This window comes from Aethina tumida, chromosome 5, assembly GCF_024364675.1.
Source record: "Aethina tumida isolate Nest 87 chromosome 5, icAetTumi1.1, whole genome shotgun sequence".
Lineage (NCBI taxonomy): Eukaryota > Metazoa > Arthropoda > Insecta > Coleoptera > Nitidulidae > Aethina > Aethina tumida.
The window spans coordinates 10871834-10899715 of NC_065439.1; the positions used below are offsets into that span (position 1 = coordinate 10871834).

Here is a 27882-nt window from a genome sequence, read left to right on the forward strand (position 1 = left end):
ATTATTTACTTTAATAGAAAAATTTAATTTTTAATTTTAATTTTAATTAATTAATTAATTTCTTGGATCAGTGTATAAAGGTATTGTCAGATTTGTAAAAGAATGGTCCCATTAATTCGTTACGTGCATACTGTAGTAATAGTTCTTATTAGACAAAGATCGATCGGAGATCAGAGATTGGAACACGTTGCGGCAACGGTTAACATAATTAATGGTGCAGTTCATTAGTCCGGTCGGTCCGGCGTGGTCGTTTCCTATCCCGTTTTCGTCGTCATCAATCAAGACATTTTCGGATTCGGCATCCCGTAAACATTGTCCGATCGCGCGAGACCCAATCAATCATCCACACTCCAATTGTTCCCCATCCACCTGATACAAATTTAATCCAACAAATTCTTACACGAACTTCTTTCTCTCCCAACGGCAACGGCAGAAAACTTCCAGAAAATTACCATAGGTGTTTATGAAGGGGCATGAATTGAATTTGTTTTTTTATGCGGGGCAATTTGATCCCATTCATCCTTTCTGTTATCTGCCTCCATCATCTTGCGACGAGTAGGTAGGTAGGTAGAGGGACGCACACGTGGGCACAATATGAAACACGCTCGGCATGAGTCGTCGCATTTAATTAATACATTGTTTCCATTGTTGCAGATGGTTTTGTCATTTCGACGACGACAATTACGTCAACGTTCCCCGGCTGGTGCAGTTTTTGGCTGACTACAATCCACGCGAGGACTGGTACTTGGGCAAGCCCAGCATTCAGGCGCCTTTAGAAATCATCAACAAAGACAAAACATCGGTGAGTGCCATTTTACGGAATGAATGTGAGATCGTTTTTTGGGTTGGGTTAATTGAAACCGTAATTAAAACAACAGTGCCGTCGGCCTTCAATAAATCATAACCACGGAAGGCTCCGTTAAAAACGCGGCAGCCGGCTAATGCAATAAAATTGTATCGTTGAACGTTTTACACCCACCGGCGTCCGCCATAATTACCATTTCGAAATCGATACGCATCGACCAATCTAAAAGTGTTCCAACTGTTTAAACTCCTCGTTAACGTCGTCCAGTTTTAGCTTCTATGACCACGCAAAGACAGGATGCATACCTAGTAATTTTTTAAAGGAATCCCCACGGTTAAAAATGGTGAAATAATAGTAGTAAAACTAATCACGTGTTCCCGTTCTGCCGTCGAACAAGCATCGGGCATCGGGCATCGAGCTGCGGAGATTGAGACGGCCGATGGCGAATAATTCTTCGGGGTCGATTTGCTCATGGTGGCACGGTGAAAGGCAAAACGGCCGGAAAACATCGGCCGGCAGCCTGTTGCTCCTATTTCGCCTTAATTATGAATCTCGCGTACCTCCGCAATCCGCAATCGTCGTTCATTGTTATTAATCGCGATCGCTCGCTTATTTGGACGCACAGCCAAACAAATGTCTCTTGTAGTCGGAGAAATACTCTTATGGGAGAGTTTGTAGTATACAAATATTTCGAAGAATTTTATCGCATTGAAAAAATTTCAAAAGAAATCGGTTTATGCTTCAGAAATTGTTAGAAAATATTAAATATTAAGAATTTTCTTAACATTCTATATTTTTAAAGTATAGTTAGATATATTGCTTTAAAAAAGCAGCACAGAAAGACAATAGAATTCAAACTAATTTAGTTTGTTTCTTTATCTACTAACATACCAAATATAATCTGTTTACAGAATTTATTAACGTTTACTCTTTTAGAATTGTTGAATTTTTATCGCCTTCTGTTAATTCTTTTTTTTTTGAAGAAGAAGAAGATGGAAATATCAAAAACTGTTGAATAACAAACATGTCATATATTTTTACAGAATTTATAAACGTTTACTCTTTCAGAATTGTTGACTTTTTGTCGTCTTTATCTGCTAATTCTTTTTTTTTTTTGAAGAAAACGAAGAAGATAGAAATATCAAAAAATGTCGAATAACAAACATATATCTTTTTACAAAATTTATAAACGTTTACTCTTGTAGAATTGTTGAATTCTTATCGTCTTCATCTGCTAATTCTTTTTTTTTTTGAAGAAAAAGGATATAGAAATATCAAAAATTGTTGAATAACAAATATGTCATATATTTTTACAGATTTCATTAACATTTACTCTTTTAGTATTGTTTAATTTTTGTCGTTTTCATCTGTTAATTAATTTTTTTTGAAGAAGACAGAAATATCTTCTTCTAAAATTGTTGAATTTTTATCGTCTTCTGTTAATTCTTTTTTTTTTGAAGAAGAAGAAGATGGAAATATCAAAAATTGTTGCTAACAAGCATATCATATCTTTTTTCAGAATTTATTAACGTTTACTCTTTTGGTATTGTTGAATTTTTGTCGTCTTCATCTCTTAATGTTTTTTTCTTTTTTTTTTGAAGAAGAAGAAGAAGAAGAGGAAAGAGAAGATAGAAATATCAAAAAATGTTGAATAACAAACATATCATATCTTTTTACAAAATTATATTAACATTTACTCTTACAGAGTGGCTGAATTTTTGTCATCTTCATCTGTTAATTCTTTTTTTTTTGAAGATGAACAAGATAGAAATATCAAAATCTGTTGAATAACAAACATATCATACTTTTTCACAGAATTTATTAACGTTTATTCTTTTAGAATTGTTGAATTTTTGCCGTATTCATCTGTTAATTCTTTTTTTTTTTGAAGAAAAAGAAATATCAAAAACAAACATATCATATCTTCTTACAGAATTGATTAATGTTTACTCTTTTAGAATTGTTAAATTTTTGTTGTCATCATCTACTAATACCTTTTTTGAAGAAGAAGAAAAAGAAAGCTTCCTCTTTAATTTTTTTACAATGAATCATTTTATTTGAAAAAAAAACATTAAAAGGAGATAATAAAATTGAGGATTTAAGAATTGTTGTTCTTGAGAATCAAAATTCATTTTCAATATTTAGTAGACCTCTAAGAAGAGAGTTAATTTAATCTATTTCTTTATTTACTAATTCGTTTTGTATTTTTTTGTTTAAAGAATATATTAGAGATTGAGAAGAAGATAAAATAAATAAACTTTTTTACAAATTTTATTAACGTTTACTCGTTTAGAGTGACTAAATTTCAATTTACTCCTCTGGAAGGGCCAAGTTTCAACCAAAATCTTCATCTTCAAATTCTTTTACTGTGCTATATATTATTTGAAAAAGACATTACAGGAGAACGAGAAGAATAAAATTGAAGTTTTAAAAATTATTTGTGAATCTGTTTCTTCACCTACTAATTCCTCATTTAATTTGAAGAGAATAATAGATTTTGAGAAGAAAAACAGTCGGAAATATCAATCATTTATAGAATTATCTTCAGATGATTGTGCGAGACTCAATTATAAAATCGTAGCAGGCGAAGACGCCCATCAAACCGGCAACCGAAAAAATCGTACCGAGCAACCGGTCATTAGACGGCCGGTTATGATGGGCGTGTGTGTGTGCCCGTTTTCTTCTTTTTGTCCCGCGTTCGAATCGCGGAAACCGTCTGCATTTCCTCATTCGTTTTGTTCCACACCGCTTGCGCGCACGACAAGGATTATCTATGTTCCTTCGTCGTTTTCTTTCCATATTCATATCGATAACTGTAAACAAACCATTGAACTCATTTTTGTTTCTGCGTTTGTTACTCTCTTTAATATTAATGAATTCGATGGTTCGGTTAACATGATTGTTACGTTGATGGATGTCCAATCGAATTGATTTTCGACCAACAAACGATCATTAAAATGTTACGTCTAATGTAATCCGATCCTTACTAATATCATTAGGACTGTTTGATTGATGGGGTCGGGAATTAAAACATTATTTAAATTGTACCACGCCTCAAACTTTATTATTACAATAGATCAAACATTAGTTGAAGGTTCAAATGAGCACTTAAACTCCGTACTAAGTTTAAGTTTTAAATCAGATTAGTTACAACATCTTCGCCCTCGTATGTGAAATGTTTCCTTCAAATTACACCCACTTATGTCTAATTAGAAAAGATTCCGTAACAGTAAATCATTTAGCACTAAAAGCAGCATAAGTTAAAGAAAACAAGTAGCGGTCTGTAAGTCACCACTTGAGTATTCACATCTGCTGCATTCATTGGTGTTTGGGAACATCAATACATGATTTTGAAAAACCGTTGATAACTTCTTTTAGATTTTCTTCTTCTATTCTTCTATTAATATTTTTCTCTCGAATTTTGCATATTATTTTTAACTCTAGTTGTTTTGCAAATCGATATATTTTTTTGAAAAAAGAAACACTAAGACAATAAAATTAAAGTTTAAATATTGTCAGGAAAGTAATAAACATTTTCAATTTTCTGTAACTGTCTATGAAGGAATGCATTTTTTTCTGTTTTTTGATGTACTTACTAATTCTTCTTTTAGTTTGGGTAAATACTAGAGATTCAGAAGACTGAAGCTTCAAAATCAGTTGAAAGGCAAATAATATTGAAATTTTTTTGTTATACATTGTGTTAACTAACATATTGTTTTGAAAATTAGTTTGAAAAATTGTCAAGAAAGTAAAATGGCATTTCAATTTTCTATAGGTGTCTGTAGAGGGATGCAATTTAATTTGTTTGAAGCTTCAAAATTGGTTGTTTATAAACAATCCTAGGGATTTTTTAACATATTATTTTCTTTGTTACTTAAAAATTTAATTTAATAAGTCAAAAACAAATAAACGTTTCCAATTTAAACGAAAACTGGTATTGAAATTAATAATTTAATTTTACATGCAAAATTTCTTAAAAAAAAACTATATTTGTTAATTGGGCTCACTTCACTGAGACAGGGCTCATTTAATCTGTTTTCTGATTTATTAATTTTGAGTAAGATAGGCATTGAGAAAAATACTGAACAGATAAATATTAAATACAACCTTTTTACAAATTATATTAATATTTTTATCTTTTATAAAAATTGAATTTTAAACATTATTTAAACTAATCGAAAACCGTTTAATCTGACTGAATTTTGAGAGAGACATCATGCAGAGACAGTAAAACTGTGCAACTTTGCTTCGTAATGGGAATCTTTTACTGTCTCTGTCGTTCATGATGTATCTCTCAAAATTCAGTAGACAGCTAGACAATAACATTAAAATATCAAAATTTTTAGGACGTCAAAAAACATTTTTAAATTTTTAATACATTTATAAAACGATGTAATTTAATCACTTTTCTGTTCTATTCCTCTTTTGATTTGAGTAAGTTAGTTAATATAATCTTGTAAAAACTGTATTAATATTTTTAGTTTTTGGAAGAGATTTTTAAATATTTAATACATTTATGAAAGAATGTAATTTAATCAATTTTTTATTCTATTATTTCTCTTTTGATTTGAATAAGATAGTGGAGATTGTGAGGAAGACAAAAGCTTCAACATCTATTGAAAATGATATTAAATATAATTCTATATATTTTTATCTTTTCGAAAAGTTCAATTTTAAACATTATTTTTAATTGCAAGTTTTATATATTGTTTTGAAGAAAACAGTACAGCTAGACAATAACATTAAAATTTCAATAATTGTCAGTACGTCAAAAACCTTTTTAAATTTTTAATACAATTATGAAAGGGTGCAATTTAATCAGTTTATTGTTACATTATTCTTCTTCTGATTTCAGTAAGATAGTATAGATTGTGACGAAGACTAAGGCTTCAACATCTGTTGAATATTAAATATGAACAAACTGTATTAATATGTTTATCTTTTGAAAGAACTGAATTTTAAACATTATTTTTATCTAAAATCAGCACAGAAAGACAATAAAGTTAAGTTTAAAAAATTGTTGATAATACAAATAACTTTTCAATATTTTGTAAGTGGTAATTGAGTAGAAGATTGAAGTTTCAAATACTGTGGAAAGAAAATTTTTCAATTTTTAATAATTTAAATTTTTAATACATTTATGAAAGGATGTAATTTATTCAATTTTCTGTTACATTATTTCTCTTCTGATTTCAGTATGATAGTAGAGATTGAGAAGAAGACTAAAGCTTCAACATCTGTTAAGAATACTATTAAATATAATTCTTGCACAAACTGTATTAAAATTTTTATCTTTTGGAAGAGTTGAATTTTTAACATTATTTTTAACTAAAATCAGCACAGAAAGACAATAAAGTTTAGTTTAAAAAATTGTTGATAATACAAATGTCTTTTCAATATTTCGTAAGAAGTACTTGAGTAGAAGATCAAAACTTTAAATACTGTTGAAAGACAATTAATATTAAAAATAATCCTTTTACAAATTTTACATTTACAATTAATTAGGCAAGATTAGGTAACAGTAAATCATTCACCACTGAAGCAGCATAACTTAAAAGAAAACAAGTAGCGTTCTGTAAACCACCACTTTAGTATTCACATCTGTTCCATCAATTTACGCTCGAGACAGACCATCAATAAGCGATTTTTTCCCTCCGGTAACGGTTACATTCACACAAGCGTTAATTAGGAAACGATCGGGTAAACAAATAAATAAGCGGGTGCCACGCCCGACTTACTTACACACACACATACACACAATATATGAATTAGAAAGGCCCCGCGATCCGGACCGGTCACGATTCTCTCGTTTTTGTCGTTAATGCGTCCCCCGGCTTCACTTATCAATCCGTCAATCTGTGAAATCGGCGGGCGCAAGAATGCAAAATGGGTTTGTCGGCCGATCCACGCCCGAATCGAACGATTTTATTCATTTAATCGGGAAGTCCGAAACTGTTAACTGCGACACGCTTTCCTCCAGCAACACACATGTGTCGGTTTTGCGAGATTCACGACACATGTGTTCATGTTTAATTGGGTGGATTCAATCTAAACAGTCTCAAGGTGTCTATGTTTACACTGCAACCCATGAAAACATCCACTGATTAATTAAACGCATTTTTTTAAATTGTTTCAGCAAAAGGTCAAGTTCTGGTTCGCCACCGGAGGGGCAGGATTCTGCCTGAGTCGGGCCCTGGCACTGAAAATGGTCCCGCTCGCCAGGTAAGCTGAGCAAACACTATTAATTAACCGGTCCGCATTTAAAAAAGAAAAACGATACGGAAAAAATATGAGGATGTAACCACCACCTGTACGGACTAGCGTCGTTTCATCTCCTTTTTTTCTTTTTTGTTATTATTATTTTCCTTTCATTTATTCACTCTCTAGTTCGTTTTTGATGCGGAGATTCCTGTTAATTGGCTTTTTCGCTGCGACGAGATTTCCTGCAAATCGAGCCAATTAATATGAACGTTTATTTCTGGATTCGTGTTTGCTCTATCAATTAAAAATGTATAAAAAACAGCTCCGAGCACTTGAATGAATAGTGAAACGTTTTCTTTCAAATATTCATGCGTGAGCATTGAGAAAGCTGCTTAAGCATGCCGAAAAACACTTTTAAAAGAACCCACATTATTCACCCTCTGTAGAAAAACAGCCCCACGTCGTCGCGACACTTTTGTCACCAACCTTTCGGAATTTATTTGGTCGATAATTCAAAGACCAAAAGACATTCCGTACGAGAATAATCGCCGATCGAATCGGTTGCAGGAAAAACGGGCGTGTGGTTACGTGGGTGTGAATTACATCCGGAATCACTGCGAGGCAATCTGTTCATTTTCTTTTACCCGAAACACCCCATTTAATTCCGGTTTATTCTCCGTTTTTCCCGCTTTTACATTCGTTTGTTTTACAGTAAACAAGAGGCTTAGCCGGTGAGACGAATCTTTGAACTTTATGCACCGCAAACGATCAAAAAGTCTATTAAAGTTTGAAGCGCGACGGTAGTAAATTTTGGCGGACGTTCCTTTTTTTGTTTCGGGAACGGAATTCCCGCACACTCGTTAGTGAATAATTGTGATCTCGTTAAAAATCCGGGTGGACGTTTGAAATTTTTGCCCCTTGCGATTTTCCACCGTCCAGCCGTCCAATTAGTTTGACCTGCACGAACCCGCAGGAATTTTCTGATGCAAAAAAAAAACGGGAATCGGTTGTTGCGAACTTTTACGTCAATTAATCGGCTTTTAGTTTTCGGAAAGAATTTTCGACGACCGAAGAGAGCCTTTAACAAAAACAGTCTAAGTTTTTTGAATTAAGATGGGTATTTCACGGTTTGTTATCGATTTTACGTTTATTGAACGATCGGTTCTTTGTTACGATACGATAATCGGGTTAATTTAACGCTTTATTGAACCACCAGTTTCGGTTTAATCGAACTCTTCATAGCATCGGTGTTAACAACTAAATTTTTTGCCGCGACTTAAAAATTAAAGATTTTAATCACGTTTTATTCGACCAAATTGTTATTAAAAATATTCATGTATACACTAAAACACAATTTAATCTTATTGCAGTTGTAATAAATTAAAATTCTTTTAAGGGTCTGAAGTATCCTATTTAACCCACTATAGTTGATTTACATAATTTAAAAATAATGAAGAATTAAAAATTCTATAAATTTAATTCAATTCAACTAAAATATTTAATTTATGTATGTTTATTTTCTTTAACTAATTTAATATAGAAGATTTTTATAATCAGAGGCAGTGGAGAATTAAAATTGAATACATGTTTAATTTATCGATGGTTATTATCATTTTATTTAATTAATTTAATGCATTTAGCTAGCCACAGTTGATGTACACAATTTAACACTGTGTTGAGTTAAAATTTCGTAAAATAAAATTCGATACAACTGAAATATTTCATTTATTGTTGTTTATTGTCATTTTTATTAATTAATTTAATGTACTTAGCTAACTCTTGTTGATGTACACAATTTAAAATTGTGATTAATTAAAAATGTTAAAATAAAACTCAATACAACTAGTATATTTATTTTATTGATAAATCTGAATGTTTAATTTATCGATGATTATTATTATTTTCTTTAATTAATTTCATACATTTAGCCAGCCACAGCTGATGTACGCAATCTAACACTGTGTTGAATTAAAATAAAATTCGATACTACTGAAATATTTCATTTATTGATGTTTATTGTCATTTTCCTTAACTAATTTAATATACTTAGCTAACTTTTGTTGATGTACACAATTTGAAATTGTGATTAATTAAAATTCTTAAAATAAAACTCAATACAACTGGGATATTTATTTTATAGATGTTTATTGGCATTTTCTTTAATTAATTTAATGTCTTTAGCTAACTCTAGTTAATGTATATGATGTAAAATTGTGATGAATTTTAATGTTTAATTTATAGATGGCTATTATCATTTTCTTTTATTAATTTAATGCATTTAGCTAGCCACAATTAATGTACACAATCTATCACTGTGTTGAATTAAAATTTCTTGAAATAAAATTCGATACTACTGAAATATTTCATTTATTCCTTAACTAATTTAATGTATTTAGCTACCTCTTGTTGATGTACACAATTTAAAATTGCGATAAATCTTAAAATAAAATTCAAGTGGGATATTAGTTTTAATGATATTTAATTTAAAGTATTTACCTAGCAATAAAATGTACATGTTTAATTTATTGATCTAAATATAAACTAAGCTATTTAAAATTGATTGAGATTAATTACTTTTTTCATTAACTAATATATAATTAAACTTAATTTACGTAAGCTGGATGGTGATGAATTAAAAAAAAAATAAAGTAAAATCAAAACGACTGAAATATTTCAGTCAATATTAATGTTTATTGTCCTTTTCATTACTAATGTAATGACATTATCCAACATTAGTTGCTTTATATAATCTGAAATGTGATTAATAAAAAATTTAATTTATTGATATTTATTGTCAATTTATTTCTTGAATTAATTTAATTATAGTTTATGTCATCTGAAACCTGAAATAGTAATGAATTAAAAATTCTTTTAGAAAAATAAAAACAACTGAAATAATTACTTTATTAATGTTTGTTGCGATTTTCTTGAACTAATTGACTGTCTTTATCCAATTATAGTTGATTTATATAATCTAAAACTCTGATAAATTAAAGATTCTGTTGGAAAAAAATACAAAACATCTGATATAAAACGAGAAAGAGTAAAAAAAGAAACGTTTTAAACCTCGCTAGACGACAGGTGGTATCCGTGAGCGGATATTACTGCAAATTATCCAACGGACGAGCGAACCCCTTTTTGCAATTTGTGTCTTTTTTTTTCACTTCCAAGTCAGATCGATACAAAACTCCACCCCGATAACGTTTTTTAAGTAAAATTCAGAACAGAACCGACAGCTATTTGTATTGTAAAAGGAAACATTTCGATAAAAACGTCGATCGACATAAAAAAAGACCTAATTAATAGGAATTTGAAACGCGGCGACCACAAAAACGCTTCGATCAAACTAGCCCTTAACTTTTTAATTGGGTCCGAATATTTTCTCTTCTGCGGTCCGCTCTCGTTAATTTTTATCTGTTTTCGGAGACGATTCCCGAATTAATGGTGCCGCTCGTATCTAATCCGCCTGTCAATTAGTGAGATAATTTCCGACCGCAACAATCCTAACAGTATTTTTCTTTTATTGGGTCTAAAATTTTAGTTTAGTTATGTGGTTCTTTGTTGCAGTGGAGGAAAATTCATCAGCATTGGTGAAAAAATCAGATTGCCAGACGATGTTACCATGGGTTACATTATTGGTGAGTCCGTTTTAATTGTTTGTAAATATTTTTATTGTTATTTTTACTTTTAATTTGCAGAGCACCTGCTGAGGAAACCTTTGACTGTCGTTGACCATTTTCACTCTCACCTCGAACCTATGAAGTTTATTCGTAGGGATATGTTGCAGGATCAAGTAAGTTGAAACATTATCCTTTTATTAAAAATCCATTTAATTCTATAATTATTTTCAGATTTCGTTCAGTTATTCCAAAAATAAGGAGGAATGGAACGTGGTGAAGGTGGAGGGATTCGACGTGAAATACGATCCGAAAAGGTACAGCAATGTAAACATCTCGATTACTTGATTCAATAGAGTCAAATCCGGGATTTAAATGAGTTTTTAGTCGGACACAAAGAAACCATACAGTAACATTATATGACCACCGTGAAAATACGATTTTTTACACAATGACTTTTTGGGAAATTGAGTCCTCGACACCCCGTCGTCAACTTAATAACTTAATTAACGTCTCACGAATTATACAGATGTTATTCACAAATTACATTATGTTGTTGTTATTATTATTACATAGTAGATAGTGCGTGAATGTAAAGAGAAATCGCCGCAAGTTTTATTTATTTTTCTTTTTGCGGCCGTTTCGAGATTATGTAAGCGGCAATTAATTGTCTCGTTTCTTGTTGCCTTTTTAAGTGCAATTACGCGAAAGAAAATTACGGAATCCGCTTAATCCGATTGTGTCTTATTACCGAGACAATTGCGCTTTAAATCACTGAATCCTGTGATTAATTACCACAAAATAACTAGTAAATCAACTCTTCTATATATTTTTTTATGGTTGTCAGCGTGAAATCGAACACCGTCTATAATTTGCTTCGGAATAATCCATATAAAGACACACAACCAGATAATTACGACGCTTTGATACTTGGATCCTTTGTGATTTTTTTCAACCTGCCACATAATTAAGTTATTACGGCCATACAAAAGTTCACATTTACCGATTTCCCAAAAATCCATTGTGACAAACCAATTTGTCTGATTTAAAAACGTGACGCTGCTATTTTTTTTAAAGGATGATTTTGTTTTTCAGGTTTTTGTCGCTGCACTGCCACTTGTTTCCACGCTTCAATTTCTGTCCGAGGTGAATTTCTACGTTTTATGTTTTTTTTGCAATTGAATCAAACAATTACCGACTGTGATCTTGTAAATAGTATTGTTTAACGTACTGGTAATTTCGTTCTAACTAGTCCCGAAATGAAATTAATCCGTATATTTATTTGTGCAATGCAGAATTTTTTCTCTTCAATGGCAGCGTTAATGGTATTTAGGTTTAATTTAATTTTAACAACCGAGAATTTAAACATATTGATTTTGTTAAGTGGGAAACGTATTTTTTGTAATTTTTTTATGTGATAAAAACGCAATGTGTGTTTGTAAAATACATATTAAAAAGACAAGTATTTTAAGTGCACGTTACAATATCGACCATAGTTTAAGGAATATTCACTTGATTGTTATAATTTTAAAGACACTCTTGAATGGATATTATTGCTCAATAGTATGTATCTATAGTTATATAAATTGTATTTATCACAGAGCAACTGTTAAGCTATTTTATATTTTTTTGAAAATAAATCGTTGAATATTATTGTTTGGTTTTATTTATATTTGCTTACAGAATTAGTTTTCTTTAATGTGAATATTATTACAAGCTGAAAAAGAAAATTCATTGATTACCTTTAAATAATAATTTATATTACATTTTTATTTAAATAAAATTATATATTTTTTTATAAACACTTTTTATGTAATATAAGATATTTTTCTCAAAAATATCATAAACATTTCTAGATAATTTGTAGAAAATTTTTATTTCAAATGAAATTCGTATAAAAATATGTATAATTTGAGATATATTAAAATATCTTCAGTAGAGATGTAACGAAAATTTGTTCAATTTCAAGATATTTAATGTTTGCATCTATGAATCACATGGAAAATAATGTCTTATTGCTAACATGATATTTTTATGAAAATTAATAATTGTGTCATAATATTTGTCTTCTATGTTTATGATTTTTATTTGAAATAAAAATGTTTTAAATAAGTAATGTAAGAAAGTCTCAGCAAAATATTTTTGTTTGTCAAAAAAATTAATTAAAAAAGTAATATAAATTTTTCAAAATGTGAAAAAAGTCAGTTTTCGTAAATATTTAAGAAACTGTTAAAGTCAGTTTGTTTTATTTTTTTGAAAATATATCCAAAGTCAATCAGTTTGAAACGTTTTGTACACAATTTCCATAAGAAATATTTTTGTTTCAATCCCAACAAGGTAGGCAACCTTTTAACAGCGTGTAATCTGTATTGCCTATATATATTCCTTTATAATTTATTTATTTAATTAAAATTTACTGACTTTTCGAGGTTTATAAATTTGACAATATTATCTAAAAATAAAAAATGTTACACATTGCCGGCGCAATCTGTCAACAAGACATTTAACAAAATTGAAAGTCGGATCAGCTGTTGTAGTTTTATTTGTATAATTGTTAGGTTATGCCAAAAGCTGTCGATCATAATCATAAGTTTTAAATCATTAGTAAATCATAACAGGTGGAAATGGCTAAGGAATTAACGGACGAAGACATGGAACAATTCGATTGGTTGACATTACAAAAGGACATGGACACATTAATGCCACTCGAGACTCATTCACAAAAATTCATAAGAAAATTTAAAGAAAATCCCTTTGTACCGATTGGTAAATTACATAACATATTCTTTCGTACAAGTAAATAAAACTCGAACTTTTAATACAGGATGTTTGGCAACAACAGGAGCATTGGGTTATGGCCTTTGGACTTTCAGAACTGGTCACAGAAAAATGTCCCAGTACATGATGCGGACTAGGATCGTCGCCCAGGGTCTCACCGTTTTAGCTTTGGTCGTCGGCGTTGGACTTGGGGCCCAGAAACAGGCAGAAAAGGCACAAAAACCAATCTGACATGTTCAATGTTAACAATTAGGGTAGATCATGTAAATACAATTGTTATAATTTAACTGAAATCATTTTATTTGTGTTATTGAATGAATAGCCAGCCGAATGTTTTTATGAGCAAAACATAAGTGAGTAAGCTTTTTTTTGGAATAATAAGGTTGTCGACATTGGAATTTATTTAGTTATGTGTTTATATGATAAAGACATTGTAAATAAAATAATTTTAAATGAATGAGAAATAATTTATTTTAAATTAGTACAATTGTATCATAGAGTTATCTTGAAGTTAATTAACCAAAAATATAAAAATAATTAATTACCTAATTTAGTTTTTATTTTTACTTTAATTCATTGGCCACAGTTTTATTGAAAATAAACTCAAGACTAGAATAAATGATTCACCCATATCATTTAGTTGAGTCACAAATCAATATCCGTACCACGTTCAAAAATTCCGCCAAGGTTGAATAAACCTTTGAAACTGTATTTATCTATCGTTTATGCAGATAACAGTATCAGAATCCTTTTGTTAACATGTTGAATTCAGTGTTCTTCAATGGTGAACTTTTGAATTTGGCGGTTTAATAGTCACCGCCCTCTACGCAAAACACAACAACCCGATAGAGATTTTGACATTCGGGGCTGGGTTAAAGTTAAATTTATTTTCGTTTTCCAGAATACGACATTATAGATTGTAATATAGTTTCGAAATCGCCGTGAAAATGTTGAGCCTAATGAACAGATTATTGGACTGGTTCCGCAGTCTGTTTTGGAAGGAAGAAATGGAACTGACACTCGTCGGACTCCAATATTCAGGCAAAACTACTTTTGTTAATGTTATAGCGGTGAGTAACGTTAAAATGATAATTTCTGTGCAAACATCGATCTGTTGTCGTTGTTAAAGAGTGGACAGTTCAGTGAAGACATGATTCCAACAGTTGGTTTTAATATGAGGAAGATCACAAAGGGGAATGTTACCATTAAAGTTTGGGATATTGGAGGACAGCCAAGATTCCGATCCATGTGGGAACGGTATTGCAGGGGTGTCAATGCCATTGTGTAAGATTTATAAATTATAACTTTTCAATGGGATAAGAGCCCTTAAATTTTAGGTACATGGTGGATGCTGCTGATCCTGATAAGATTGAAGCTTCACGAAATGAGCTGCACAATCTATTGGACAAACCACAACTATCAGGAATTCCAGTGTTGGTTTTAGGCAACAAGAGGGACAAACCACAAGCTTTAGACGAAAATGGCCTTATTGAAAGAATGTAAGTTTAGAACAATGTCATTAGGTAGTGTGTATATCACATTTGTAAGGACAAAAAATGTTTTGTTTAGATAATTTGTGATGTGTAATGTCAAGCTGGCAACTGTTAGATTAGTCACTAAGTATTTTCTAATATTTTTTATGCAAAATATTTAAATGATCTCCTTGAAAATTTATAAACTTTATTACTTAGTTTAAATTAAATTAATATTTATTTATGCACAAACAAAAATCATTGTACTCCTTTTTGTGTGTGCTTAGGGGTGTAGAAAATTTATCATAGTTAGAATTTATGATAATATGTGCACAAGTACATTAAATTACATAAAATAAAATATTCACTGTTTCCTCTCTGGCAATTTTAGTTTGTTGACGAAATTTATATACAAAGTGTTTGCATAATTTAGAAGAAAAATGGTATTCTTAACTAATTATGATTACCATAACCAGTTAGTAGTTATTTCAGTTTTAATTTTAAAGAAAGTTATTAGCTAAATTTCATCTAGGATATTTTTTTGCTTATTGTCTAAAGCAGCATATGCGCCTTTGTGGCATTCACTAAGAGTCAATAAAATGAAGACTTAACATTAATAAATGTTTCAATTAGAAAAGAACTATATTTATTTTTAGTTCTGAAATGCTATTTTATAATTATTCTTTGTTGTAAACTCCCGATTGTAAAACGAGTACATTAATTTCAGGAATCTCTCAGCGATACAAGACCGCGAGATCTGCTGCTACTCGATCTCGTGCAAGGAGAAGGACAACATCGACATAACGTTGCAGTGGTTGATCGCCCATTCCAAATCGGGCATGCGTTAAGTGTGCGGTATCGAAAACGGGGGCGGCGGGACTAGTAATATTTTTCAAAGTCTGTGTCAAAGTAAACACCATTCGACCATTTTCAAAAATCAATTGTTACGATCTTGAAGGAATCCGTTTTGTATTCGCACCCGGCAACGTTTTCGTTCCTGTGATTATATAATAATATTGCTGGTTATTTTCTTTTGTGCACAGTAGTGGCTAATTAACTTGTATTAATTTTTCGTTATTGAACAAGGCTGTGTCTCTATATTGAAATTAGTTTCTTCAAGACTAATAGTAAAATTAATACGGACTGTACAGAATGTGGTTACTTTGGGATTACCCGATTTTAATTTCAAATCGCGCGCCGATGTATATTCAAACAGGACCAGTTTTTTTACTTTGAATTATGCAGGGTTGAATAACAATTAAAATTAATCATTGATCGTGAACTGATGCGTGGTTTGAAATTGAATCGGGGGTCAAAACACAAAATAATTTAACTGATTGATTACTGTAAATGTGCTGAATTTGTAAAGTTATATAAAAGACGGTAACGTTGTAATTTAAGGACTTTTACCACCTAGTCGTGAGGCTTTTTTTAGATTAGTTACATTTTAATCAGTTTATAGTGCGATAAATACATAAAAGTTGTTAAATTGAAATTGTCATTCACCGAATTTTTTAATTTTTTCAGTCAATATTTTTACAGTATGTTCAATTTGACATTTAAACACTAAATACATAGATTAGTATCAAGTTAAGAGTAAATAGCAGAAAAATATTATTTAAAAAAGTATATATTGTGGTGTATGTTTAGTTTACAATCTAATTAATTTATAATTATTTGTACAAAGTGAGATTTTTATATTATTATTATTATTATTATATTGTGTTGTATATTATTTTTTATAAATACTTTGGTATCTATATATATATATATGTGTTTGTATACACATAATATTGTTTATGCACAGCAAATTATTATGACGTTCAAAAATTTACTATACGAACGTTTTAATAATTTGTTGAATCTCCTCAGTTTTATACAGACAAAAATGTAAAGCTTTATCTCAAAGAATAATAAAATCTAATCAATTTAATCAACGCCAAATATTTTTATTTAATAGTTTTTATGATCTTTTTTTAGAAAATTTTTGTATTCAAGAATAAAAAGGAATTCAGTCAGTATTATAACAAACAAATTTGATTGAATGAATTCCCTGGTACATTCAATAAATCTAAGAACATAAAAATAGATTTAATTGAAAATTTTCTCAAGTTGGAGAGAGAATAATATGACGGTTAAAATTAAAAATTAAGTTATTTTATTATTTTAGCGGAAAAAAGATGTCTTATTAGATTAATTAAAACACATAACAGTATTTAATTATAAACATTCATTTTAATTTTTAATAAAGTAATGTCATAAAAATTGCTTTATAATAAATACCGTAGTATATTCAATAAATAAAAATAATACCTCTGAATTCCTGCTTTTAGAAATTAAGGGACTGCTCTATTTCTATTGCCTTCTTCACTCGCTTTTTATAAATTCTCAAAGAAATTGCCATGGCTGATCTCGATAGATATGTTAAATATTTTCCTTTTAATATAATTATTTGATATATGACTTAGCTGGAAAACCTCAAACTTTTGAACTATAAGAAAGCTTAACCCTGCGTATCGTTCTAATCAATGCTAGTTTGGAGCTCAAATTCAGGACATTTTTCCTACATAAAAGCGACAGAAGCCGATACATTTCCTCTTGTTTGTTGCTCTTGCTTCCTTCATATGCTAATACAAAGTACTATATCCATGACAACACTAGATATTTAGCTTCGTTGCTCCATTTATATATTTGCTTTCAATTTGAAATCGGTATTGAAACAGTATCCATCTTATTTGAGTCTACCGCCTTTCAATCTACGTAACTTTATCTTCCATTTATTGGACCATTCGAATATTTCTTTAGATGCTTGAGAAGTTTTTTGCATACAACACCTCTATTTGCTACTAACAGTGATGATTTGCAAGTGTAGGTTACTAAAACAACATTGTTTCAAATTGTTATAACTACAGCTGAACTTCGATAAATTGAATCATGATTTTTCACAAAAAAAATCGAGAACCAATTTGGTTCAAGTTATCAAAAATTCGAGTTATTGAATTTCGACTATATTAATAATTAAAATTAATAAGCAAACATCGACCTATAAATTCGAACAAATATAGATACTCAATTTTAAATATTAATGAAGTGTGTGAAATTACAACAATTTAAATGTAGCATCAAATACACTAATTTGCGTTTTTCAATAATGTAAACCGATGACATGGTAAATTTAAATAACTTAAATAGTCTTCATGTCGTTACATTATATAACGAGAATGAATTTAATGACTGTTTGAACTTCATTCCATAAAGTCACTAACAAGTTTTTTTTATACTCTAATTACTTCAAAGTACCACCTCTACAGACTCACAATTTATGCACTGGCATACATAAGTGGCAAATGTTTCAATTAATACTCATTATTTCTAAGAGATATTCATATTAAATAACAGTCGACTCTTGTTAATTCAAACCTTCTCTATAATTTAAAGTTATTACGAGTTCGTTAGAAAATCTCTTTATATTTCGAACTAAATCAATACATTTTCATGTACTTGGTAATTCGAACGAAAAAAGGTGAGAAAAAAAGTGATGTTGCTAAAGAATTTAAGATTCCTCTGAGTACTCCTTTAACCATAATAAAGCACAAGGAGAAAATGTATGCTACTCAGACTGCTGGAGTAAGGAAAAGAACTACTAAAGGTAGAATTTCCTCGTCTCGAAGAAAGCCTGGTCATTTGGTTAAGACAGTGTAGAGGACAAAAAGTGTCTATTAGCGGAAAATTGTTAAAGGAAAAAGCAAAAGAGTTCGCGTCTACTCTAAGCATCAAAAACTTTGCGGCCAGTGAAGGGTGGCTTACAAATTTCAAAAAGAGAAAATGGAGTTGATAATAGACTGATGCCCGAGACATTATTAATACTGATGAAACTGGCCTATTTTTCAAATGTTTATCTGACAAGACGCTTACTAATAAAGACGAAAAATGTCATGGGGGAATACATAGTAAAGACAGATTGACAGTTTTACTTGCAGTAAATATAGACGGATCGGAAAAACTTAAACCCTTAGTGACTATGGTGCTAACAAAAAAGCTCGGATGACTACAGAACTTAATGGGGACATGAAACGACAAACGCGGAAAATTTTACTTTTTTCAGACAATTGCACTGACCACAACAGTCCTCCTACATTGTCTAACGTACAACTCTACTTCTGTCGAATACAACTTTCAAATTGGAACCATTGGACCAAAGGATGATGTATAATTTTAAGACAGTCTCGACTGCGAGTATCACGGTTCTGACGGCTATTTTACTAATTGACATGGAGAGCTGTTACACCCCTAACGACTCCCTACTTCTTCAAAAAGTTCAGTTTTATAAAAGAAGAAATCTTACAATAATTACAGATGATGAAGAACCAACAATAAAACCAACAACGATGAAGATGAGGACGATACATCAGAACCTTTGGCAGAGGTGTCAGTTAAGGAAGCAAGAGTCTCATTCGACACCTTATAAAGCTTTTGTCTACAAACCGAAAATGATAAAAAAGCATTTCAGGTACTCTTTCTCTTAAAAAAAGTTGAGCAGCCTGCTTTGAAGCAAACCAATATAACAGAGTTCTTTTGAAAGATTAAGTAATTCACATTATGATTTAACGACGACTGTATTTGAATTAAATTTTCAGGTTCAAATACAATTAAGATTTATTATATTTTCATTGATTTTAGTAACTTAACAGATTCTATGATTTACAATTTCAAGGTGAAAGTCTTCATTAATCTATGACTATAGTAGAAAGAAGATATCAAAAGCTTCAGGAACTAATAAATGATGAAACAACGGTTTCTTATAAGAGGTGATCGATAAAATCATAAAAGTTTAAGAGGTAACACTTGACATTGTTCAAATGGCTGAAACATAAAATTTAAAACTTTATTATTATTTTTCTTACCATTAAATCATTTTCATAATGAATTTGATTTTGGTTAACCTGGACTTAAAACGTATTTGAATAAACTATTCATTAAAAAAACTTGTGTTATTCGAATTATTTGTTATGGAAAGTAATACTTAAGTGTTGGAAATGACTGATTATCAAAAAATGGAACCTTTCTAAACATTTTCACAATGAATCTGATTTTAATCGCCTATCTAATAGACTATTATTTATCTTAATCGGGATTATCATTTATATATTATATGGGCAAAGGATTACAAATATCCTATTATCTAGGGCAAATTATTAACTGGCAATAAAATGTATATAATGCTTTTCATGCTTAGTTCATTCAAATTACCCTAAATATAAGTATATTAGCTTCTAATTATCAGAATTAAATTTTGAATACACAAAAAATATTCTAATTAGATATTATTTCATTCTAATAAAAATTAAAAATCGCAATACATTAGCATTATTGTTTTAGTTGAATAAAAAATGTCGTTTAATAATTTTTTAGCAATAAAATATAATAAAAAATCTGTAGAGTACATAAAAATTTACAGTTTTTTCAAAACACATGGAGTAGCGTTATTGTTTTATATTATGTTATTGTTTATGTTAATATTATCTTAACTGTTATATTACATTTTTTTTAATATTCTCTTGTGATTTTAATTGTATTACACTTGAAATATATAGTGTAAACAGTGTTCGACAAAATTATTCAACGTAAGTTGACATACAGCGGTTAGATGGCGACAGTTGCATGGCAACGGCATTTTTTCGGTTTGAAGGCTCCGATCAACGGCCAGTCATCCGCGACAAGATCTCAGTTTGACGTAGAGCATAGCAGGCTGCACGTCCGGTCGTGTCCAGGCTTGATTGTGTTCTGTTCCATGTTTTCTCGGTGCGCGCACAACGAATCGTCGTCGCATGCAAAGTGACCCGTGTGTTCCGGTGACAGTGTGAAATGTTAGCAAAGGGTAGCTGAGGTGTTTACATCGTTCTGGACTGTTTCGATCCGTTTAGTCCGCGCGTGAAAATCATAAGGGGTTGAACGCTGACCTAACCTTAAAAAAGGGACCGGACTGTCAGTGAAGGCGGTTTTACCGTTCCCGGGGGCAAACAAACATGATGGGGTTCACCACGTCAAGAAAGGGTTTGCTTCAAATTGCCGACGGTGTTCTGGAGGATTACGTTATTAGAACACCCATTTCCACCGTTTACGACGTGGATAAAACACCACTTGGCAGGTACGGTTGATTTTTTTTTAGTCTTTTTCTTCATCTTTTTCTTCCGCCAGTTGTGTTGTTTCATGCGCAGATTCTCGGCTTATTAGCCATTCGTCTCGTTTTCTCCGTTAAAATTGTAAATATTTATTGTTGTGTTTAAGGAATTTGTTATACACTTTGTTTATAATAATGTATGTAAACACTCGAGTTGTGTTTATTAATCTTTATCGAATTAATTACTTTTCGATAATACTTCTTGATATTCTAAAATATGAGTACGAAAAATTAATAACAAACACATTTTTTTAATTATATCAAAATAAATTTAAAATTTAATGTGATCACAAAAAACAGTTTTATCAGCTTGTTCAAATTATCAACAAGTGTATGGGAAAATTTTATATAAATTTATATAAGATAATTCTATAAAAATTCAAGATAAATGATAATGTTTAAATCCATTATTATATTAGTCAATAAAATGTAAAAATACAATTTTTGATATATATATATGTCTAACCATGAGATAAATAATAGGTCCTGGACTTGAATTATATATTGTATTTAAAATAAAATTGATTTATAATTTATTGGTTGTTTTTTTGTTTCAATAAATTACCATATATAAAATTAAAAACGTGACGCAGAACACATTTATATATGAACCTGCAGAATCGACCGAAATCTTTGTATTCTTTGGTATTGACTTGGATAAATTTACATTTTATGATCATACCTAGACAATATTATTATTTGAGCAACAGTAAATATGGTTATTGTACCTGTTTGTGTTTTATGTGTGTCGTTTCGCATTTCCCTGACATGGAAAAACTGACTAAATTAGCATTACAATTTTAATACCGTTAGACTGGACAAATATGGTCGTACAAAAGAAAATTCGACCGTTCGAATCGTGGGAGCACAAAACAGACTTGAACATAAAACATAAACAAAATGAAAACAAATACTTTGGATATATACTTATTTATTTTAGCACCATCTTTTGTTAATCAAAGTATTTGTATATTATATTTACAAGAGAAAAATGTCCAAGTTATAGAAAGCAGCGTTTTGTAGACATTTAGAAACCGGCTGCAATTTATTCATGCAAGGTCACCACGAACAATACCCGAAGGTTTTATATATATGATAATGCCATAATGTTGTCGCAGATATTATTATTAATTTAACTTAATTAAATTCCATTAAGAAATTAGATAACCATTTCATAAGTCAGTTGGTTTATGTTCCCAGGCCGAATTTCATAAGGAAAAATTCGTGACGTAAGTCGTGAACAGAGAGAAAAAAGGTCCTGAAACATCTGTGGCCGCGAGGTGTCGTTCAATTTGTCCCAGTTTCGCCTAATTGGTCGTGGACGAAAAGTGTCACGCGCATAAATCAATCCGAAACGAGAGGAATCTCGCACAAGAAAATCCAAATCCAAAGCATTTTTGTGCTTTTTGTTGTGAATCAAATCGTTGAGGTCAACGGCCCAATTAGTCAGGTCTGGGCAATTAGAACAAAGCGTATTATGTTACCGATTGTAAAGTGCATGTATATCAATTTAATTAGCTCGTTAACAGTTCGATTCCCACGCCCGCCTGCTACCACGGTTCACGTTCAGTTTTTCGATTTTCCTTTACGAAAAACAAACGGAAAAACTTTCACCGCTAATTAAACACACACACACATACATGAGTTTTTTGGTTTCCGTTAGGGAGTTTCGGATATGCAAATTTATGATAATCCCGTGTGAAACCAGACGAAAAATCCAATTTGAACGACCGAAAAAATAACGTGGCTTTCTTAAATGGATCTCATGTCGGTTCGAATAAGTTAGAAATTGTCCTACGACGTTTTGTTTAAACGAGCTAGTTTACAACCAGACACTTATTATGAACAGCTAATTAATAGAAATTTCCACGTTAATTTACTCAACGTTTATTAATTTGCACAATTGAAAGTGTATTAATGTTTATTGCTCACAACTTACAGCTTTTAAACTGCATAAAACACTAGTAAAATGAAATTGCTACAAGTTTATTCCGTTTCAAATCGACCACTCCACTCTGGTCATGATTTTATTAGGCGTGTCTTTTCTTTATTCAATTTGTTTTAAAATTTAATTATTTTTCGCAGGACACTACATAATTTTAGCAATTGGTTGAAAATCATTTTGATGATTTGATGATGATTCACATAAACTAATTATAAATCAGTTACTTTGAATGGATCATCCGTATTTTTAAATTTTTTATAATACACACGTAATACAGTACATTTGAAGTTATTAACAAATTGTAAATGTCATCAACTTTTTTGACAGACATGGTGTTGGAATTTTTAGACTGTTGAACTATTTTTAAAATTTCTCGATGAATTATTTAGAAAAATTCAATTTTGACGTTAATTGTTTTTTCTGTTATACATGATTTTTTCTTGAATATGCATAATTACATTAAATTAGGTTATATTATTACATTGAAATTGATAATTTTAATTAATTCAATGGCAATAATTATTTTTTTCAAATAAAACAACTTTAATTGAACAAGAAATATAAACATGATTTTTTGAAATAGAAACGTTTAAAAGATTCTATGACAATTTTTATTTTAATTTGAAAAAATATAAAATTTTTATTTTATGTACAACTATAAAATAAATAAATATGATACTAAAAGTGAGAGAAACGGTGTAAAAGTTATCAAAATGATCAATTTATGTTTCTAATTTATCAATTAAATATACATTTAAGTCATTGTATAATTTATCTTAGAACCATTTATCACTTTTCTTATTATATTCATTCAGTCTTTTTAAAATAATTAATTAACGATAACAAATAACGAATTAGCATAACGATAATGAATTTCTTTCATCTGTCATTTATATTTTGGTCTTTATAAAATTGAATACTTTTATGTTATTTTTTTTGTTATGATATATTTAAAAAAAATTAATTATTCTAAATTAATAATTAACAGTAATTATTAAAATAATCAAAATCTATCTAATAAAATCAAGGATTCTATCCTAAAATTTAGTGCCAAATATTTTTTTCAAATTATTAAAACATTCCAGTTGTCAACATTTGAGTTATCCATAATAATTTCCATTCAAAATTTAAAACTAACATATACACTACTTCATATGTAATGAATAATAGTATGTGAGAAAAAAATTTATGTAAAATTATTTATTATTATTTTTAATTTTTTTTTTATTTGTTGTTAATTAAAAAGCAGCAAAGAGTTATTTATTACACACATTCAGTTCAAATTATTTAATTTAAAATGAAATTGCTTCATTTTTATAATATTTACTCAGATAAACGTCCTTAATCTTTCCTATTCAATGCTAAATGTGTTATCGTGCAACAGAACGTAGTGGGGGGTTCCCCGGGTGACGAAAATTAAATAGCCAAACAATTCGCACATTTCAATGACTTCGATAAGAGCGACAATTTATCGATTGAATGGCATTCTTCCTAAGACAATTAAGCGATAATTTTTTTTTCATACCTTGTCAATTTTTGTCTTCGAACTGATTACAACACAACGCAACGAACGCCACTCTCATTGTCTGAACAAGCGGCAAACAAAACAAATTAACAACCAACAAACTGAGTAATTATATGAGTTGAAAACATGTTTATTCAATTGCGAGTGCCATTATTGCTCGTGGACAAGATGGTAAAACGTTGAAAAATAAAGGAGAAAAAAGTGTTGTTTAGTTGTGGGACGTACACGCGGACTTGTCGCGATTTATCGTCGAACCAATTTCGTTCGCCTTTTACGTACGCTCGAATTAGAATCGAGAAAATACTCACCCCCGCAATATTTTTTAGTCCTTTGGACGTTTTGCGTGCACATCCACCAAATCGTTTGCGCAACAGTTTTGCAAATCGAAGGGGTTCAATGACAATCGGAGCCTTTCGAATTGATGATTGCGCCAGTTTGGATTATTGGGATCGTGCCGCACGATTTTATTGTACCGATTTCGGTTGACAATCGGTTGTTGCGTCAGTTCCGTTTTAGCCGTCAAGGACGGCGAGAGAAAAATCGCGTACGGGAGATGTAAAATTGATGACCGTGTGAAGAGATGAGAAGAGACTTGCCGGTTAACTGTAAACCGCGTCTGCCGGTGTGACTTTTCAAACTACATTCGACAACCCAGAAAACCCGACGACTTAACCAGGTTAAAACCGGTGTGTGTGTGTGGATCTTCTGTTTTCCTCTTTTCTCGACGATCTTCCTAGTTCTTTCCTTCTTTGTTGCAGGGATAAAGTTACAAATTTTATTCTATTTTTGGGGCAAACTTATTATTTTTTATTTAACTTATGGCAAATTTGTATTTTACTTTACGTGCCTTCCTGACAAACGGCAAGTCTGATTGAGATGAATAATACTTCTTTGGAAAAGTGAGTAAATTATGAATCCAACGATAGTTAGCTTCAATGGAAAGAAAAATGTTCGAAATACTGCTGTACAAAGTTCAAATTTCATGAAATTTGTTAATGATTTTAGTTGCTTTTATCGTTTGAGTAGTTTTTTGGGCATTTTTAATTAATAAATTATTCAACTATAAACATCTATATTATCCTATAAAAAATTTAAAAAAATAATCTATATATCCACTGTTTTAGTGTCCTTGAAAAAATTCTTTAAAATATAAGATCCACCGATTTACCAGGAAAATTGATTTTTGTTCCCAATTTACCAATTAAAGATGCATTTATGACTGTTGGTTATTTATCTTAAGAATATTTAACATATTTTTTTATTATATACTTCTTCCTATATATCTTAAAATGAACTAATGGTAACATTGAATAATATAAAATTCTATTACTTTAATTTGGCTGAATAGAAGTCGATAAACTTAGCATCAAAAGAAAGAATTTTCTTTTATCTCTCATCTATATCTTATACTTTTTATACATAAGCTGTTAGAAAGACTAATGTGACTATTTTATAAAATTGACACATTTAGTGTTTTTAGTTGTCTTCAAAGATTTTTTTAAAGAATTATTGGTTATTCTAAATCAGTTGAATATAGTCTAAGAACACAGACATTACTTAAAATCTATCTAATGAAGGATTCCTTGTCCAAATTTTATGTAATTTTTGTCCATTTTAAGTCACTTTCGTTATTGGAATATTTTCGAAAACAAATATCTTAAACGCCTCTTTAATAAGATGTTAGAAAGACTAATGTGACTATTTTATAAAGTTAACACATTTAGTGTTTCAAAGAATTATTGGTTATTCTAAATTATCACTTGAAAACAGTCTATCAATACAGACAGTACTTAAAATCTATCTAATAAAATCAAGAATTTCTTGCTATAGCATGTTCAAATTTAATGTAATTTTAGTCCATTTATAGTCACTTTCGTTATTGGAATTTTCTCGACAACAAATATTTTAAACGTCTCTTTAAATTTTTAATCGATAGTTTTGTTCAATCATAATCAGATAATAAATGAAAAATATTTTTTATATTAGAAACCAGCGATAGTTTGCCATGATTTGTTCGTTTTTTAAACTTTGATATATATCTCCTTTTTATTTCAGACATGTGTTTGTGTTGATTCTAGTTCATTCCTTTGACTACCCAGATTTTCTGGGACAAAAACCAAATGACTGAAGAGAAAATAAACCTTAATTTACAAATTTAAATTGACAATTTTGTTTTTTATATAATTGGTTATTTTTAATCTTTCAACATTTAATTTAATTTTTTATAAATTATGTATAAATATTATAAATCTAGATCTAGGTGAATTGCTCAAATGAAAAATATACTTTTCGTGTTTAGTGTAGCCAAAATAGCCTGATTTTGTAGACCAATATAATATAATATTTTCGTTTCCAACAAGGTGAAATAATCAGGCAAATAATAAAAAAACTCGTCTAATAATCACACCTTTATTCAAATAGATGAATTCGATTTGCATGATTTATCGTGTCTGAAAAGACGAAACCGTTCTTTAAATATGGCAATTTCAAATTAAATCAACCTACATAAAACGCCATACACAATGAAAAACTAGTTTCAGTTTTCGACTGCGCCGAGGCATAATTAATGGCTCACTCGTTCACTCCAAATCCAATCCGTTGTTACGGGATTAATTTTCGTTTTACGTTAACGCGAACTATCGGAATTTAGGTTGATGACCCGCACTTACTTCTCGCAGTCATCAACAAAACCCAATTTTCGATATGTTTCAAGTAAAAATTGGCGAGAGATGTAACGGTATTGTTTTTCCGTCAAGATCTTTCTCACAAGAACGATTCGATTCGAATCCGGTTCTCGGTTGGATTCGAAATTGTTAACAAGGTCAGGTAGGTTGAGTAGAATTGCTGCGGGTACAGCTGTACTTTGTACAACAGCATCCAATATCCTGTCCGTTTATCTCGGTTTATTTTTCTTCCTTGTTGAATTTTCTTACATCGTTTTCGAATACCCGAATTGAATTTTTAGTTTGCCTTTATGAAAAAATTAGAAATGCAAGGAGAGGGGACAGTGAGGAACTGGTTCTACAGCATTTTCGATTTTCGGTGTCGTTCGCCGTTCAAACTGACATCGATTCGGATCGAAAGGAAGTCGACAATGCGATTTTATTAACGGCGACATTTTAATTGGATTATGCGGTCTCGTCGCCGCGATCTGGCCCATAAAACTGTTTTTTTTTTTTAATGCAGTCAACTTTCTACGATTATCTAATTTTGATTTGTTTGATTTATGGTTTGTTTGAGCCATTTCGGTTTTGGTGGCTTCCGCATAGTAAATCATTGGGAGTGGGATTCTTTTTATATTTTTAATTTATATTTTATAGCACACGTAAGAGCTTTTCCTGTGTGGTTTTGTGTTTTA

At 30.4% G+C, this 27882-nt stretch overlaps 4 protein-coding genes across 7 annotated transcripts in view; all 4 read left to right on the plus strand.

Annotated features, from left to right (window-relative positions):
- LOC109598146 (fringe glycosyltransferase) overlaps positions 1–12276 on the plus strand; it is a 35015-nt gene extending 22739 nt beyond the window's left edge. For both annotated transcript variants that reach the window (XM_020013988.2, XM_020013989.2), the window contains 6 exons: positions 655–802; positions 6942–7027; positions 10574–10644; positions 10705–10799; positions 10858–10940; positions 11719–12276. In XM_020013988.2, coding sequence (XP_019869547.2) covers positions 655–802; positions 6942–7027; positions 10574–10644; positions 10705–10799; positions 10858–10940; positions 11719–11773 — 538 coding nt within the window. In that variant the 3' untranslated portion in view covers positions 11774–12276. The remainder of the gene's footprint in view (positions 1–654; positions 803–6941; positions 7028–10573; positions 10645–10704; positions 10800–10857; positions 10941–11718) is intronic.
- An 827-nt stretch (positions 12277–13103) lies between these two features.
- LOC109598136 (HIG1 domain family member 2A, mitochondrial) lies at positions 13104–13688 on the plus strand. The gene is made up of 2 exons (XM_020013973.2): positions 13104–13389; positions 13448–13688. Exons 1-2 carry the CDS (start codon positions 13248–13250, stop codon positions 13630–13632), a joined length of 327 nt encoding a protein of 108 aa, XP_019869532.1. The 5' UTR covers positions 13104–13247; the 3' UTR covers positions 13633–13688.
- Positions 13689–14221: 533 nt separating this feature from the next.
- LOC109598131 (ADP-ribosylation factor-like protein 8B) lies at positions 14222–16810 on the plus strand. The gene is made up of 4 exons (XM_020013968.2): positions 14222–14471; positions 14531–14685; positions 14739–14900; positions 15601–16810. Exons 1-4 carry the CDS (start codon positions 14349–14351, stop codon positions 15719–15721), a joined length of 561 nt encoding a protein of 186 aa, XP_019869527.1. The 5' UTR covers positions 14222–14348; the 3' UTR covers positions 15722–16810.
- A 3775-nt stretch (positions 16811–20585) lies between these two features.
- Positions 20586–27882, plus strand: part of LOC109598144 (death-associated protein kinase related) — an 87407-nt gene continuing 80110 nt past the window's right edge. For 2 of the 3 annotated variants that reach the window (XR_002191469.2, XM_020013984.2), the window contains exon 1: positions 20587–21021. Coding sequence is in view for 2 of the 3 variants with exons in the window: in XM_020013984.2 (XP_019869543.1) it covers positions 20900–21021 (122 nt within the window). In the remaining variant the exon portion in view is untranslated. Of the gene's footprint in view, positions 21022–27882 lie in introns of all 3 variants that reach the window. The other variant, XM_020013985.2, reaches the window with a different exon arrangement.

Excerpts from the sequence above, each read along its gene's own strand:
- LOC109598136 (XM_020013973.2), top strand. The coding sequence starts at position 13,248 with ATGGCTAAGGAATTAACGGACGAAGACATGGAACAATTCGATTGGTTG. Across the intron at positions 13,390-13,447 it reads AAATCCCTTTGTACCGATTG|GATGTTTGGCAACAACAGGA; the intron begins GTAAATTACATA and ends CTTTTAATACAG.
- LOC109598131 (XM_020013968.2), top strand. The coding sequence starts at position 14,349 with ATGTTGAGCCTAATGAACAGATTATTGGACTGGTTCCGCAGTCTGTTT. Across the intron at positions 14,472-14,530 it reads CTTTTGTTAATGTTATAGCG|AGTGGACAGTTCAGTGAAGA; the intron begins GTGAGTAACGTT and ends TCGTTGTTAAAG. Across the intron at positions 14,901-15,600 it reads AATGGCCTTATTGAAAGAAT|GAATCTCTCAGCGATACAAG; the intron begins GTAAGTTTAGAA and ends CATTAATTTCAG.